The sequence below is a fragment of the Tamandua tetradactyla genome, chromosome 24 (assembly GCF_023851605.1).
Source record: "Tamandua tetradactyla isolate mTamTet1 chromosome 24, mTamTet1.pri, whole genome shotgun sequence".
Classification (NCBI taxonomy): Eukaryota; Metazoa; Chordata; class Mammalia; order Pilosa; family Myrmecophagidae; genus Tamandua; species Tamandua tetradactyla.
This window is the reverse complement of record NC_135350.1, coordinates 33175796-33194586: the sequence shown is the minus strand read 5'-3', so window position 1 is coordinate 33194586 and position 18791 is coordinate 33175796. Positions and strand designations below refer to the sequence as shown.

General features: G+C 34.5%; 1 protein-coding gene across 3 annotated transcripts in view; it reads left to right on the top strand.

Moving 5' to 3' along the window:
* GRID2 (glutamate ionotropic receptor delta type subunit 2) overlaps positions 1 to 18791 on the top strand; it is a 1588850-nt gene that overhangs the window by 924888 nt on the left and 645171 nt on the right. For all 3 annotated transcript variants that reach the window (XM_077142855.1, XM_077142857.1, XM_077142856.1), the window contains one exon: positions 12103 to 12222. In XM_077142855.1, coding sequence (XP_076998970.1) covers positions 12103 to 12222 — 120 coding nt within the window. The remainder of the gene's footprint in view (positions 1 to 12102; positions 12223 to 18791) is intronic.

Sequence of the window (18791 nt, the reverse complement as noted above, 5' to 3'; positions counted from 1 at the left end):
CCTTAAAAACTGGAGGATACCCCATCCCCAATCATATTACTTTTTCTTATATGAGCGTTTTGTAGGCATTCCTTTGTCCAGAATGGTCCCCCACCTGAATTTGGTTTGGCTGTAGAAGCTAATGATGCTGCACACAAAAGGGAACAAGTAAGTTTATTCCTCACAAGAGAGACTTCCAGGGAGAGCAGGGCAAATATAAGCAGTTCTGCACTGAGCCAAGTAGAGGGAGACGTTTGGGCCTGTAGTGTTTCAGGGATAGTACTGGAGAAAAGTACAAGATAAAGTTTCGCAAGGTTTAAATTTTTTACAGGTGATAAAGGCAGAGGCATATTAGGGACTTTCTTAGCAGCCTGTCCCCATGTGGCCAAAAGGGAAAAGAGGGTGAGGCTTCAAAAGAAGTCTGGGGTCAAACATCAAAAATGGAAACAGAAACAGACCATTTTTATTACAAAGAGATATTCTGCTGTTAAATTCTTAATTACATTCAAGTAACCACATCATTCTTATATTAAAGACATTCTATATGGGCTATAAAAAGGCATGTGTACTGCTATAAGGAATATAACTAATAAAAGAATGTTTTTTGTCTTTAATTAATATATACCTTCATTAGGAGTATGGACAAAACAGGTAAAAAAACAAACAAACAACAACAATGCAACTGATATAAGTACTATAAATGTCCAGTAAAGGAGGAGGTGGCTGTTTCCCAGGGCCTTTTCTCTAGCACACTTATAATTTATTTTATGAATGATAGGATAAGTGCCTCCTCGCTACTCTTCTATTTTCAAATATTAGAGTAATTCCTAAATGTTTTACTCCCACTCATTCTTTTAGCATCCCTATGCCATTGTTATTTATACAGATTTTATAGATTATTTTTGGAAAAATAATTTTAAAAATATTGACTCTTGCTATCCATGGACATGGTATCAATTGAAATAGCTATCTCTTTTACACTACTCAGTAGAGATTTATAATACTCTTCTTGCATATTTCCATTGTATTTTATTCCTAAAAATTTGTAGAATTGTTGTGAGTGTGTGTGTGCATGCTATCATGAATAGGATATGGTTCCATTATATTTTCTAACTGTCCTTTGCAAATTATAAGAAAGTTATTGATGTTTGATATATTTTATGACAAACCTGATCACCACTTACTATTGGTTTAGCTTCCTTTTATTATTTCACAGTTTATTCTTAGGTGTTTTTCCAATATTAAGACATTGATATTATCTTCAAATAAAATTGCTATTGTTTCAAAGCTAATATTTTATATCCTTCTTAACATTTAATTTTTTTTCTAGGCTAAGTGCTTATATTTCATTTCCAATCTTTTATTATTTTGGTGGTGGATGGCATCTTGGTTTAATAAAAATGCCACGAGTGCTTTGCTATTAAATATGTCAAAGGCATTATTTGAGGAGAACTTTTTTTTTAATTCTATGAAGAAAGTGTCCTTCTCTCTTTGTTTTATTTTTTATGTACTTAAAGGTTTTTATTTATCAGTAGCTCATACAATATTGTAATAACGAGGTGCTTTAAAGTTAACCTAACCTATTCTTCCCAATTTTATGGATGGGAAAACTGAGCCTTAGAAAAATTGAATGACTTACTGAGGGCTACACAGCTAGTTAACTCTGTCAGATCCATATTTGCCATGAATGAAGACCCCAATAAATTTAAAATAAAACCTATTAATATCAGGACTTTTAAACGTTAATATGAAAAAATATCTATTTTTATTAATAATAGATAGATTTTATTAATAATAATAATAGACCAAGTTTTGTCTTCCAATTTTGTTTTCTGTGTACCATACCATATCTTTTTAATTGTGGCAGAAGTTTGTACTCACTACTGTCAAAATCACTTGGCTAAAGAAAACACACACTTTGTGGCTAGAAACACCGTATGTTAATATAACATAAATAATACATAAGCTTTAGAATGGCCTCTTTGGCATTCTTTAATTTATCACCAAAAGTTACATTTCATTGAAATGTGTATTTTTGAAAAGAATTTTCAATTGTAGAACTTAAATTTGTTGATATTACACACTCCAGAGCAAGCTTTCAATGCTTTTTAGCTAAATTAGTAAAACAAATAAAAGCTGTGCTGCTCTGGAATGGAGTAAGGAGAAATTTTCAGCAAATGGACTCTATCACCATTGGTTCTCAGAACCACAATTTGGAAACCCCTGCCCTGGAACATTAAACATCAGTTTAATCAGTGCAGACCTATCTTCTTTCTTATAGTTAATGGAATAAATCATTGCCATATAAGGTGGTCATAATATTTTTATTTCTGGAATTGTTTTATGGTTTAATGACAGTCTTCCCATTTTTTCATAGTGTTGATATTCTCAATATTAACCTCTCAATATTGAAACAGTTTCCACCCATTTTTTCATCACTCTTTTAACATGGACTTATCAAATTCCTAGACTGTGGAATGTATTAAGGAAACTATTGTATGGAATTGCCTCCCCACCTCCACCAAAAAGAAAAAAAAAAGAATTCAGAACTGTATTAGTTAGGGTTCTGTAGAGAAACAGAATCAGCAGGAGATATCTGTAGATGTAAAATCTGTAAAAGTGTCTCACGTAACAATGGGAATGTAGGAATCCAAGGTCTGAAGGGCAGGCTGCAAGCTGGTAACTCCAATGAAGTTACACAACAAACTTTCAGGAGAGGCTGGCTGGCAATCATAGGAAAAGAAGAGTCCTAAATCTATGGAGTAGGCTGTGAAGCTGGCAAGTCCGATGAAGGGTCTGGATGAACTGCACAGGAGAGGTTCGCCCGCTGAATTAGGAAGAGTGACTGTCTCTTCTGAATCCTCCTGAAAAGCCTTCCAGTGATTAGAGTGTCATTCATTGCAGAAGACACTCCCTTTAGCTGATTACACATGCAATCAGCTGTGGATGCAGCCGACGTAATCATGATTTAAGTCCATGAAATATCCTCATATCAACAGACAGGCCAGCACTTCCCAACCAGACAAACGGGCATCACCACCTGGCCAAGTTGACACATGAGCTTGACCATGACAAAAACCTAGTAATGAATATTGATTAAATATACAAAACTCTACACTTTAAGTTGAGAGATAACAAAAGGCACCAAATGTTATAAAATAGGACTGGATATCTGTGTGACACCTGAGACTCAGAGCCAGAGTTCTGTAGCTATGAAAGTCAGCATCACCCCATACAGCAACTGTTAAAAACATTGAAAAAGTGATCAGACTTCATTAGAGATATGAATAGACTAATTAAATCAGACTAAAGGGTAAAGGATGATATTGACTGTATTTTAAAACTTCAACTTCTGTGTGAGGCCAAAGGAAGGCATGTTTATTTGATTCAAAATTTATATCTTCAATAGCATACTATCTAATTTAATTTATATAGTAGGCTTACTCAAACACCACAATGACATGTAGTCATGAATAAGGAGTGAGTTCTTGTTGGTTTGTACAGGTTGGTATGATTTTGATATATCCCAGAGTAAGCTGGCAGAAGATTAAAAAGTTTTTGTAGAATCCCCTTGAGGGACTGGAAAAAAAGGTGGAAATATTGAACTTCCCCACCTGGGGAAGACCTGATATTCTCGCAAGCATCAGGGACTGCCAATTTGACGGGACAGGTCCTCAATCTTCGGACTTGCCCTTCTGAAACTTATTCCTGCAAGAAGAAGCTAAGCTTACTTATGATTATGCCTAAGAATCACCCCAAGGAATGTCTTTTGTTGCTTAGATGTGGCCTCTCTAAGCCAACTCTGCAGGTGAACTCACTGCCCTCCCCCAGTACTTGGGACATAACTACCAGGGATGAGCCTGGCCCTGGCTTTTGGGAGTGAGAGAGCTTTCTTGACCAAAAGGGGGAAGAGAAATGAAACAAAATTGTGTTTAGTGGCTGAGAGATTTCAAATAGATTCAATAGGACTTTCTGGAAGCTATTCTTATGCAGTCTATAGATATCTCTTTTCAATATTTGGTGTATTGAAGTTGCTAGAGGAAAATACTTGAAACTGTTGAACTATAATCCAATAGCCTTGATTCTTGAAGAGGATTGAATAACTATATAGCTGTTAAGATGTGAATGTGTGAGTGTGAAAACCTTGTTTCTCACACTCCCAGTGTATGGACAGATGGGTAAGAAAAAATAGACAATAAATAAATAAATAAACAATGGGGGGTGCTATGAGAGCTATGGGATGTTTTGGGTGTTTGTTTTGCTTTCATTTTTATTTTTATTCTTATTTTTATTGTTTTTGGAATAATGAAAATGTTCAAAAATAGATTGTAATGATGACTACACAGCTTTATGATGATACTGTGATCCACTGCCTGTATACTTTAGATGATTATATCTCAGTAAAAAAATAATCATTGAAGAAAAAGAAAAAAGGATTCTGTAGAATCTCAGGGACTAATGTAGTATGCTGTGACACATACCCAGAGCCCAGCTTTAAGGCAGAAGCGCTCATTCCCTATACACAGCCTGTCTCCAAGAACTTCCCTAGGCAGAAGAGACCAGTTCACCCCAATTTACTCAGCCTTTTTAAGGGCAGCAAGCACCCAATGACTGGTAACTACAAAGCTACACGCATCAGAGTCCATCTCCTCAATTTGGGATATTGCTGCAGGGCCATCTGAACTGTACAGGGCCCACAAGATCACCTGAGCTGCCGCTGCATTTGCATCACAATTTAAACTTTCCCTCTTCCCACTTCTTTGCTTACTCTGTTAAAGGAGTTTTTCTCAGGAACATTCCGTGTAAACCTCCTGTACACAAGCAAATCTCCATCTCAGAGCTATTTCCTGGAGAATCTGATTGAAGAGAGAAAATATATTAGACAGATTTCAATAGAACTGATAACATCTTAATGGAAAGTCAAAGCAAACAAGTTTAGAATGTGTGCCGCAGTGGCGAGGGGGGAGTCCAGGTGATGGCAGCAATATCCTTGGTGGATCCATTGGAATGAATCATGTGCCCAGTAGGTTAATTCGTTTACCAGCATGCACAGAATACATAGAAAGAAATAGGGTGTGTTAGCCCGGAAAGAGATTGAGGAAAAGAAATTTGGTTTATTTTGTGGGTAAAGAGAAGGCACTAAAGAACTTTGGAGCATGGGTATGACAAAATCAGAGCTGAGGTTCAAAGAGAATATGTTCACAGCTTTTTAAAATAAAAAAAAAATAAGAAAAATATTACTTTAAAAAATGCGATTACTTATAGAACCACTGCCCCTTTTCTGTGTATACTATATGAGGAAGCCCAATCAAGATTTAATAGATCCTTAAATCAGATACTTTTTTGGCATTGTTTTCATCATTTTCCATTAAATTCTTTGTGGTTCAGAATGTGGGAAAGCAGAAACTATCAATAATTTGTGGCAGTACCTCAAATATTTAAGTACTAGTACATTTCCTCCATGTTTATAAATAAAAGAGATGACAGAAATATTAAAATTACTCTAATTCTTATATGATAATTTATTCATTCAGCCAATATTTATTGAATACAACCATATGCTGTGGTGTGAAATCACAGAGTATGAAAGGAAAATAGAAAGATCAAAAATAATTACAAGTGTGATTAGTTGTACAAAAGGGGAAACACCAACTGTTCTGGAAGCATGTGCCTGAAGGACGAGTTAGGTGTAAGTGTGACAGCTAAGTAGAAACGTTTGGGATAGGTAGGCATTAGCCAGGAAAGGAAAGAGAAGATTGTTATGTGAATGGGGAGGGGAGAATGTTTCATGCAGGAAGAATAGGGTTCTAGAAGGCTTGGAGGAAGAGAGAGTTAGCCTCTAACTGTCTGAAATAAGCTGAGGGTGACTAGAATAGAAAGAACGGGATGTGCTCCCTCATTAATTAGGAAAGGTGTGCAAGGGAAAGCTCATGAATTTGTAAGCCATGCTAAAATTCTAAACTTTTTTTTTTTTTGAGAGGTAAAATTGAGTCAGTGAAGTATTTTCAACAGAGGAGAGACAAGATCAGACTGGCCTGTGACTGCCAAGTGAAGAATCCATTCAGCAGCTGCCACTGGGCAGGACGGGTAGATGAGAGAACAGTGATTAAGAGACTGATGATCCTGCCCAGAGGAGGCCTGGACAAGGTCTTTGGTAGCTCAGATGGGCAGAAGCAGTTACCCCTGAGAGATATTTAGATGATTGAAATAGGATTTGTTGATTGAATATAGGTATGTGAGAAAGAGGATGAATAAAATAGTGATGCCTAGGTTTTAGGCTTGGGCAAAAGTAATGCTAATAGGTTTTATAAATTAGTATAATTAAAGGAATTGAAACATATTACTTTGCCTTTTGTGTAGAGCTATTATTTAGCGTTTAGAATTGAGAGACCTGAAGGAGACAGAGGGAATTTAGGAAAATGTAATTTGATTTACCAGAAACAGTAATTGACTTGGAATATAAGATGCCCTTTTTACAAAATTGCGGGCAAATGACCTTTTTACTGCAGAGTTTTTAAAAATACAGTCTATGCCCATGGAGTGGCTTCCTGTGGATTCATCACTGTATACTTCAGTCTTAGGACATCTGAATTATAAAGTGAGTAAAACAGTGTAAATTTAAATTTAATTCATTTCAACATATGCTTTTTGAGCGGTCCATTATGACCTACATACGTTATACTTGGTGCATAGTTTCCATAGTCTAGATGAGAAAGTGTGAGGCATATTAAGTGATATTTGGATGTTCTGAGGTGTTAATATTGAGCTTCAGTTTGGGATCCTCAGGTAACTAGTCCTCTCAGCCTCAGTTTCTTCTTCTCTAAGATACAGGAAGCATGACTTATTCATTTCCTAGTTGGCTGTTAGTATGCAAGAGTTAGGATCTATTATGATTATATTAATATGTATGTTTTTATCTGCATATATGTAATTATACACACATGTAAACCCTACTGTGGTAGTTAGAGTCAGTTGTCAACTTGGCCAGGTGAAGGCACCTGGTTCTGTTGCTGTGGACATGAGCCAATGGTACGTGGACCTCTTGTTGCTGATTACATCTGCAGTCAGCTAGGAGGCATTCCTACTGCAATGAATGACGTTTGACTTCATTGGCTGGTGCTTAAATGAGAGAGGGCAACGTAGCACAGCCCAAGCAGCTCAGCATACCTCATCTCAGCAGTCGCAGCTCAGCCAGGCGTTTGGAGATGCAGAGAGAAATCGCCCAGGGGAAAGTTGTTGGAACCCAGAGGCCTGAAGAGAAGGTCAGCAGAGGTCGCCCTGTGCCTTCCCATGTAAGAAAGAACCTCAGTTGAAAGTTAACTGCCTTTCCTCTGAAGAATTAACAAAATAAACCCCCTCTTATTAAAAGCCAATCCGTCTCTGGTGTGTTGCATTCCGGCAGCTAGCAAACTAGAACAGATTTGGTACTGGAGAGTGGGGTGCTGCTGCAGCTTGCAAACACCAGATATGTTGGAATGGTTTTTTGGATGGCTAAGGGGAAGAATTTGGAGAAACTGTGAAGAGAATGATGGAGAAGTCCTGGAGTGCTAAAAGAGACTGTTGGTGTAAATGGAACCACTGCCAATCTGGACAAAGGGGGACACAAAAGGGACAAATTGCAGTTTGCAGAGTGAGAACCATGGAAGCTCAGGTCTGAAGCCAAGAAACCTCAGCCAGGAGAGGGGTCCCACCCATATACATGGAGAGGGTGAGTTTACCCTGAGGGCAGAGGATGAATCTCCCATCTGTTTGCAGTGGAAGAGTTGTGCCGCCTCAGGCCTTGGAAAAGGTATAGCATGCTCTTTGGGGGTCTGGGGAGAGCCTGGCTGCCACCACATGGAGGGGTTGAGCATGTGCCCTGGAAATGGCAGAGAGCCCAGGGGTGACCCTGATGCCTGGAGAGAGTGGAGCCGAGAAAAACATGGTCTCCTCAGTGTTCCCTGAGGTTATTTGGAAAGAGGCAGGCCACTGCATAGGCCCTTGGAAAGGGTGGGGCTGCCACCTTCTAAAGTTGAAGGATAAATGACTTTCAGATTGAAATCCAGTAGTGTTTGCCCTGCAGGTTTTCCTTCCAATTTCTCCTGTGACTGCCCCACCTTTGCAAAACCAGACAGCTTGTTTGGAGATTCACAGGTCCACAGCCAGAAGAGAATTATTTTTTCACTTTAATATTGTTTAAGGTGATGCGTGTAGTTGCCAAATTGACAAGGGGTGGACATGGTGGTGGTAAGATTTAGTTGTCAACTTGGCCAAGTGAAGGCACCTAGCTCTATTGCTGTGGACATGAGCCAATGGTACGTGAACCTCATTTGTTGCTGATTACATCTGCAGTCAGCTAGGAGGCATGCCTGCTGCAATGAATGACGTTTGACTTCATTGGCTTGTGCTTAAATGAGAGAGCTCAATATAGCACAGCCCAAGCAGCTCAGCATACCTCATCTCAGCAGTCACAGCTCAACCAGACCTTTGGAGATGCAGAGAGAATTCACCCAGGGGAAAGTTGTTGGAACCCAGAGGCCTGGAACGAAGGCCAGCAGAGGTCGCCCTGTGCCTTCCCATGTAAGAAAGAACCTCAGTTAAAAGTTAGCTGCCTTTCCTCTGAAGAACTAACAAAATAAATTCCCTTTTATTAAAAGCCAATCTGCTTCTGGTGTGTTTCATTTTGACAGCTAGCAAACTAGAACACCTATATTTCAACCCAAATTTTCCTGAAACTGTGATCATCCAAAAGTATTTTTAAGTTACTTTTCAAATAGGAAAAGAATTGTCAGCCTTATAACAGAATGAAATTAATTCTTAGTAAATATTTATTTTTCTTATTTTTTCCAACTTATCCTATCCATAGGAGAGTAGCAAACTGTTGCTTTTCATAAACTGATTAGCCCATGGTAAATTATTCCCAATATCTGATGCTTCTCTTTTGTTGTTCTTCTTTTCTTCTCCCTATATCTGATGTCCACTGGCATTTCCTTTAAGAGTGAGTAGGATGAAATTCCAACAAATTCTACTATTTTCAAAAGGTTATCTGGTATCTATTTTTACTGTCAATTTAAAAGACACTTAGAGATTATTTGTATGTGTTATTCATACTATCAATGTGCCATTAGTTCATTTTATTTAAAGTCTGCTATATCACCAAAAGATAAAAAATACACCTGTGCACACAAAAATAATCACTTTTCATTATTACTTGGCTACTAAACATTTTTACCAGGGCTTTATTTTCAAGATTGTTCTGTGGATAGGTGAAAAAAGCTCAAAAACACTAGAACATTATAAGGCTATCAAAAATCAGAGAGGCTAAGACTAGGTTAGAAAAGGGGCTTTATATTTAGCTAAAGGATTTATTTACTTGAAATGCTGACCTCTCAGTGTATCTTATATCTCTATGAGGGAAGGTTTCACTGATTTTGCATGCTAAAAGCTCATTAACAGCATAATATAAAGAGGATAAATTGCAAAATAAAAAAAAAAAGTGAATAGTGTAAGTTGAAGTCATGTAAACTAAATAACCAAATATGAGTCCTCTGATCCACTGATTTTGAACCTTGTTCAATATAAGTTATCTAAGGCACTCAGTATGACCTGGGCTTGGAGTGGCCCTATGAGTATTGATTAGGAATGATATTATACCATCAGGCAGTCTGTCGGTCAAAAGTTTAAAAATTTAAAGTGTTAAATGAAAAATTTAAAGTTAAAACTATTCTCTTTGCAATGTAACAATCATATTGGCATATAATATCTCATTTTCTTCTTAGAAATAAAGTACCAACACAGAATTATAGAGGAATATATGTGACGGAAGACAAGAAAAACTTTTACAAAAGTATTTCTGAATACCAGTAGTTTGAACTAATGCATAGTAGTATAAGCTTTAGTTGTCAAACTTGTACATTTTCCTTTTTGAGATATTTGTAATAATATCTGCTATACTAAGTCAATATTTTAAATTTTAAGTGATGTTTGGATGTTTTGAGGTATTAACACTGAGCTAACAGGACCGAAATGATTGTAAGAATTGGATATCTTATCCATATCAAGAATATATGTGCTCTACTGGCATTAGAGAAGCAAAGACAAAGAAGAAAGAGTCTGGGGCATTCTGCCCACCTCCACAAGCCCTCTCTTTCTACATTGCACCAGCACATTCTATCTCCAAGGAAGGTTCTTCAGGTTTACCTCACACAACAGAGCATTTCCATTATGAATCATCTCCATTTTTCCCCAGAGAGTGGATGGCTTCAGGACATCCTCCATGCAGCTGTAAGTCATTACAGCTGGGTCTATTTACTACAATCATTCCTTAGCCCAAAACATCCTGCTAAGGACTTTCTGTAGAAAGTCCAGCGATATCCTCCCTCATAAATATTACTGTACCTGGAGTTCCAGTTGGCAAAGACATTGAACCCATTTACCTCTCTTCTTAATTTTCCCTCAGCCCAGCCTCCCTACCCCACACATACCAGTAAAAGGAGTGAGTAATCCTAGGTCAGCTTCTTTAGCTGCTTTCTCCACCATTAATGATCAATGAAATGTTACGAAGTTGAGATTTGCAAAAGCATTTCCAAAGCCAACTAAACATCCTAGTATTTAATGAAATTTTCGACCACAATAAACTTTGAATGAAATAAAGCAGGAGCATGTCCACAATTTCTAGAACTAGAAAGCCTCCAAAATTAAAAAAAAAATGATGATAGTGTTAATAATAAGTAAGTTCTCATCAAATACTAATCATTCTCCTATCTGCTTTATGTGTATTATCTTATAGTGAAATTCATAATTATCTTCAAGGGTAGGTATTACTATATTTTCCATTTTACAGATGTAGAAATTGAAGCATAGTGAAATAGATAGCTTAGCCAATTTTTCACAGCTTGTAGATTCTTATGCCATTGATCTAATCCAGGAACAACCCCAGTTCTTGATTGCTAGATCACATACGCTAAAAGCACAGATATATCAAATTCAACATGTTGTTTATTAATAAAAGAGGATAATAAAGAGAAGCTGGTTGCTTAGGAGATAATAATAGGAGATTCATTTTGTTGATTATTATTGTAGCAAAAGTAAAATAGACTAAATATTGAGATTAATGATTAAAATAGAAAAGCATCAATCAGCAAGAGTTTATTGAACTCCAGTTATAAATTTAGCACACAATACAGATGAAGTAGTAGATAAAACATACGGCATAGAACCTACCAAAAAAGGCTAGAAATTGACTTGAGGGCTGTGGCAAGTGAAATATATTTAAGTATCAACATCATAGAGATGATGATTTAAGCAGTTTACAAACTACGGTAATTTGTTGTCCAAATAAATGTCAATATTAGGCCATAATTCTAAATTAGATATTGTTTAGTATTGCAGTGACTCAGAATGTAATTTTCATTTGTAAGATCCTAAATAATGTGAAGGTTAGTAAACTATATCGAGAAAAGAGTTGTAAACTAGGGAGAAAAAAATATGATCTACATTGCCATCTGTTGGGGAAATGAACATCTGTCATGTTGAATGAAATGTGAAGCTTGGAAATTCTCAATGAATCTCAAAAGCCAACACAACCATTTAAAAGCAAAAGCAGACTTCAAACCTAATTTAATATCCTTTTTTATTAACTTGGGAAAGATATTAAGAGAAGGAGGTAAAATAGAGCTCCGATAATTTAGGAATCAGTGATGTTAAGGTTCCCAGGTATACTGTTAGATCAAATTAGAATAGAATGGTATTGGAGTTAAGAATATTGTCAAAAATGTGGTTTCACTCATTTTTATGCTCTGCAGAAGCTTCTTGTTTTCTGATGAAGCCATGTGAGTCCCAAGAAATGATGGTAAAAACATTAGCCTGGAAATTAGCCTCAACTCTGACATTGTGTCATTTTGAACAGTCATTTGGCTCTGGCTCAAAAATTCCTTGTCTGTAAAATGGGTGAGAAAGGATTAAATGATCTCCAAGCTTCCTTTCAAATTCACTGCTGGTTATGCTGTTTACCTATTAAAAACAGCCTGTTAATAATTGCAAGCTTGAATGAATATTTATTTTATAGATGGAAGTAGAGTTTCTAGAACTTTATGTATTTTATTTCTCCAGAAATTTTACATTTGTATCTTTTCTCTCCTTTAGGGTGGAGTTAGTGGATTGACGGGTGAGCTAGAATTTGGAGAAAACGGAGGCAATCCCAATGTTCATTTCGAAATTCTTGGAACCAATTATGGAGAAGAGCTTGGCCGAGGTGTTCGCAAAGTAAGACCAGACATGCCGATCAATATGCTTTTTTCTATACTAACTATAAATTTGCTTCATTGTTCTTCATGCAACATAATCACAATACACAGTCCATATTGTAATTTTGAAAGCGAAAAAAGAGAGAGAAAAAATATATAAGAATCAAGCACTTAAAACACCTTAAGTATTTGCGTGAAGTTTTAAGCTATAAATTCTATTTATGTCTTAAAATAATATAAAGGAAAAAAAAAGAAATCTGCCAGCTGTCTAAGGAAACAATCATCTTTCATTCTTTTTATTAATATTCTGAAAGTGAATTTTATATTAGTGCAATGCATAGCAGTTGGGTTTTTAACTTGTAACATGCACAAAATCAGAACAAGAATTTGCATAATTTTCATATAGGAAGAGGGAAAGTCTAATATAAACTGTGACATTACATTGTTTCAACTTCTATATGTATCACGTAATAACTACAAAACGGTTTGCAGGAAATGAGCTCCTGTCATATACTATGGATGACACATAAGAAGAAACTGAGTACCAATAAAGGATGTTTCATGAAATTATGGGACAATAACTTTCTCAAGGAGAAATATAAAAGCCCCAGGAGAAATGGCTTTTCGGTAGTTTGAATTTACCATTTTTATATATTTTTGGTAGAGAAAAGTCTAAGATAATTGAGGATGTATAGAGAGCTCATAACTATAAATCTCTAACTATAAAGGTTACTGCATTGAGGGTAAGAAATTCTTCAGTTGGTGTTTCTTTCCACTGCTGAGATGTAGGATGAGGAAAAATTTAGACAAAATGAAGTTAATTTTACCAGCAATAGTAATCTCTTGGATAGTTTATGATAGGAAAGTTGAACTGTCTTAATGCTTATTGTTATTATTATTTTTTTAATGAAGAACTGCAAACATATAGGAAGCTGCATAAAGCACATGGATAGTCTAGTAATTTTTTTTTTTAAGAAAACCCTCACAACTCTGGTCAAGAAAGAGAATATAATAAGCATTCCAAAAACCCAGAAGCTTGTTCCTGATTATATATTTGACCTCCCTTCAGTAATATAGCCTTTAGTCTGAATTTTAAGATACTGATTTCTTTACATTTTTAAATATAATTTTATCACCTGTGTTAGCTTCCTTAAATAAAATAATTAAACTTTGCCTATATTTCAATTTATGAATTAATTTGATATTTTATGCATTCTTTTTTCTTACGTTCAATATGTTTGTTACTCATGGTTTTTGCTACATTTAGTGGCCGCTTATTTATATTGTGTGCTGTTTTCTATGGTATGCATATTTCACAACCTACTGTGTTTTGTTTCTATTTTTAGACGTTTTCATTTTTTACGATCATCTGAAGTTTTTCTCAAAATACAATGACATAAAGTAGTCAATCATATCTAATTACCATTTTAATCTCTGAAAATCTTAGCACGCTGGTCTTGTTTACATTTTCTGAAATAGTTTGTTCCTATGTTCATTTTGATTTGTCAATAGTAATAGAACTTTATTTTATTTATTTTGATAATTTTTACCCTATTCATGTATTTGCTTTATAATTAATTTAATTATGTTTCTGACTTTATTATATGCTATTTCATATTTTCTGGTATTTTATTCTAACTTTTTGAGATGGACAAATAGTTCATTCGATGTTCCAATTTTTAATTTTTTAAAAATATACATTCAATGCTATATTTTCTCTAAGGATATTTTAGTTGCATTATATAAGTTTTGTTTTGTAGTATTTTAATTTACATTTAATTCAAAATGTTTTCTATCTCAATTATGTATTTATTAGCCAAAGGATTATTTAGAATGTTTCTTATTTTCCAAATTAGTAGAACTTTGTTGTTGTTAATGATTCTAGTTCATTTGTTTTTTGATCGGAGAGTGTTCTCTGTATGATTTCAGTTTTTAAAAATTTGTTAAGACTAGTAATATGACTTGGGATTATCTTACATAGTTGTATTTTTTATCTTTAAAAAAAGTATATGCTTTCTGCAGTTCTGCAGTGATTGAGTCCAATGTTCCATATTTATCTATTAGGTTAAGGTGATTTAATCATCTATTTATTTCTGACTTTTTGCAAGCTTAGTTCTAAGAATTAACAAGCAAGGTGTGTTATATTCTCATACCGTAATGTGAATGTGCCTTTATTTCTAACTAGTTTTATCAATTTTGGTTTAATATATTATTAAGAACTAATAAATTTTAAATAGTTTATTTTCACAGTAAATTACACTTTTGGCTATTATAAAGGACTTTTATTTCTAATAATGCCCTTTGCCTTAAAGAATATCTCATCTGATATTAATAGAGTTGAACCAACTTTCTTTCAGTTACTATTTATATGTCATTTCTTTTTACCATCCTTTTGCATTCAACCTTGCTGTACTTCTTTTAGACAGTGCATTGTTTTAGATGCAATTCTTTGAGACAGTATACAATTGAATGATTTTAATTGGTTTAACAATTATACCTATCAGAGTATAATAGGAGCATTTAATTTATTTATATGCAATGTATTTTCTAATATATTTGTGTTTAAGTCAACCATCTCTGTATATTCTGCCATTTTTTAATGTTCTATTTACCTGTTCTAAGCTTCTTTTCTCTCCTTTCCTGCCTTCACTTGTTTTTTCCCTTTCTCTTTCACTAATTTATAAGTCGTAAAAGCATACACTCTTTTCTACTCATTTATTGCTCCTCTGGAATTTACAATATGCATGCTTAATTTATCCACATCTAAAGTTAATCAATACCTTTGTCCTCCTCACAGATAAACTCAACTTAAACCATTTTGATTCCACTTACTCAATTTATCTACCTCTCAAACTTTAAGTTTTTGTTATCATGTATTTTTAAATTATCCTTTTTCTTTTTATATTAAAAAGCATCACTATTGCTGTTTCTGCAGTAAATAGTTATTTACATCTACCCATATACTTACCACTTTCTTTATTCTTTCCTTCCTGCATCTCTATTCATCTTGAATTGCTTTCTTTCCACCCTTTTATTCTGCCTGTAAAATAGCTTTAAATTTTCCTTTGTTGATGATTTTCTTGTGACAAAATTTCTGTTTTTGTTTATCTGAACATGTCTTTATTTCATTTCCATTCTCAGAAAGTATTTCCCATAGTAACGGAATTTTAAATTGATAATTCTCTTCTTTCATCACACTGATGATATCATTTCACAAGCTCTAGTTTAAGTATTGTGGTTGGGAATTCAGTTGTATGCCTAAATGCCCTCCTTTCACTGTAAGCTCTCCTTTCTTCTCTGGTTGATTTTAAGATCTGTTTTTGTTTTTATAGAGAAAACCTTCTGGATTTTCTCTATAGTGCATTTACGTGTAGATTTCACTCTATTTGCCTAGTTATGGAAAGTTTATCATTTCAAGAACATCGATTACTTGTGTAGGATTTAGGTAACTGAGTAATGGGTGCTGGAGGTGAACTCATGAGGCTGAAAGGATTAAAGAGTAACAAAGATTGCCATTAATTCATAGAGAATGAATTGTTATTAGGCAAAATCTGCCTTAGACAAAATCTCAGCTATCAGTTGTAGTTATTCAGTAATAAAAGCCAGATGCATTTATCTAGAGTAGATGAAAGTTCTAATAATTAACATAGTATTGATAAAGTATAATTTAGTATAATTACAGTTAAAAATCAGAAAATAAAAATATTTGTGGCTTTATATTAGTAGGTAATTAGTCTTTGGGGTTTTTGTTACTTAATTAAATGTCTAATGATATAAAAAATTTTCCTGACCTCCTTATAATTGTAATATCAGGATTAGTATACAAAAAAGGTAAAAATTAAAAATTAAGACATATGAATACATTGAGGTATGCATGGTTGTTTCAGTTTGCTTAATGCTGCCAGAATGCAATATACTCGAAATGGATTGGCTTTTACTATGGGAATTTATTATGTTACAAATTTATAGTTCAAAAGCCATGAAAATGTCCAAAGTAAGGCATCAACAAGAGAATACCTTCACTCAAGGAAGGCTGATCATGTCAGGGGTTCCTCTGTTCCATGGGAATACAGATGGCAATGTCTGCTGGCCCTTCTCTCCTGGGTTACTTTCAAAATGACTCTCTCAGAGTCTCTGGATATTTCTGGTTTCTCTTGGGGCATTTCCTTCCATGCTTCTCTAAACATTTCCCTCTACACATCTCTGGTTCTTTCTCATAAAGAGCTCCAGGAGAGGATTAAAACCCACTTTGAATGGGCAGGGTCACATTTCCATGGAAAGAAGCTAATTAAAGTTCCCACAAAACAATAGCTCTGTCCAATTTTTAAAGTAGATTAAAAGAACGTATTTTTTTTCTGAGGTATATAACTGTTTCAGACCAGCATATATGGAGAAACGAGTTCATCTGCAGATAGGACCTATCTAAATGCTGATATGAGCTCTTTATGTAAATGTTACTTAATTCCTTACAGACCCCTCATGTCTTTTCTTTCCACCCCACTCCCAAAAGTTATCCCCAAGTTTATGTATAATTACTTTGCATTAGATTTCTTCTTTTCTCCAAGATTTCTGTTTGTAAACTATCCCATATAATATTATCATTGATTATTCTAAAGCCTAGTTTGATACTATTACTTCTCTGTTTTAGAAAAATATGACTTTGAGAAAATAATTAGGTATGTAAGCACAAGGGTGAATATTGTAGTATTCTTGTAATGATAGAAGCTAAACAAAAAAGTTTCATGAAGTAGAGAGGGGTCAACAATGTAGCAGAAGGGTAGTAAAATGAAGATTAAAGAGAGTCCACTGATTCTAAGAACTCAGGGCTTATTGATAACTTTGCAGAGGGAGTAGAGCAAATAGATTAGCAATATGGCTGTTAACATCAGATTCTTCAAACCCTGGCTATGTTTCTTAAAAGCCAAGTGACCTTGAGCATATTACTAAACTCATAATTAGGTACTGCTTAAATGAGTAAGGAAATATGAAGCATTCAGAAGTGTGCCTGGTAGATCAAAAGAGGTTGTTATAATTAATTATTATCAATGAGAAAAATCTCAGTGCAGTGGCAGTGCCATTTGTTTAGACTGCAATAGGTTGAAAAGTAAAAAAGGAAGATGAAGAAATAGAAATATGGCAAATACCATGTTAACACGTTTGCATACAACAGCAATTAAACATGTTCATGAATTTGAGGGGGAGAACTTTTAAAATGTTGCATGCTTGAAGATATTTGAATGCTCCTAGATTAATCAATAGGAAGGGAGAGAATAAGATAAATGAAAGAAAAGTGATTGTTGATAGAGATCTGGAAGAAAGAAAGAGGATTGAGTCCAGAATTAAATGAAGTGCTTAACCCTAGAGGGGAATATTGTTTTCCAGAGTAACGGAGGAGTAAGGGATAAGGAAAAATGGTTCAGAATTTAAGCAGGTTTTCATGTTTGGTGCTAAAACCTTAAGGGGATTGGTAAGAAATAATCTATTTCCCTACTATAACTTAACTTGGAGAAGTGGTAGATGAGATTATCTGCTAAGAAGGAAAGAGTAGCAGAAAATGTTAACTATCATGAGACTGAAGGTTTAAGAATGTTCAAAGAATTTACCAGGCATTGCTTTTGGTTCGTCAGAGGTTAGAGATCATGAGTTCACTGTAGCACTGATCTACATGGTATGTGATTTTGTCCAGCAGAATCAGCAGACTGAGTGAGTTTGAATTAAGGTAGGTTTGGGGTTTCACCATTTGTAGTTTTGTTTCTGTTTTCTTTTCTTTTTTTTTTTATCACTTTTTTTATTAATTAAAAAAAGAATTAACAAAACAATTAGAAATCATTCCAATCTACATGTACAATCAGTAATTCTTAATAACATCACATAGTTGCATATTCATCATTTCTTAGTATATTTGCATCGATTTAGAAAAAGAAATAAAAAGACAACAGAATAAGAATTAAAACAATAATAGAAAGAAAAAAAACCAAAAAAAACAAAAACAAAAAACCTATACCTCACATGCAGCTTCATTCAGTGTTTTAACATAATTGCATTACAATTGGGTAGTATTGTGCTGTCCATTTCTGAATTTTTATATCCAGTCCCGTTGTACAGTCTGTATCCCTTCAGCTCCAATTATCCCTTCTCTTTTTTTTTTTTTTTTAATTAACGGAAAAAAAGAAATTAACCCAACATTTACAGATCATACCATTCTACATATGCAATCATTAATTCTTAACATCATCACATAGATGCATGATCATCATTTCTTAGTACATTTGCATTGGTTTAGAAGAACTAGCAACATAACCGAAAAAGATATAGAATGTTAATATAGAGAGAAAAATAAAAGTAATAATAGTAAAATCAAAACAAAACAAAACAAAACAAAACAAAAACTTATAGCTCAGATGCAGCTTCATTCAGTGTTTTAACATGATTACTTTACAATTAGGTATTATTGTGCTGTCCATTTTTGAGTTTTTGTATCTAGTCCTGTTGCACAGTCTGTATCCCTTCAGCTTCAATTACCCATTGTCTTACCCTGTTTCTAACTCCTGCTGAACTCTGTTACCAATGACATATTTCAAGTTTATT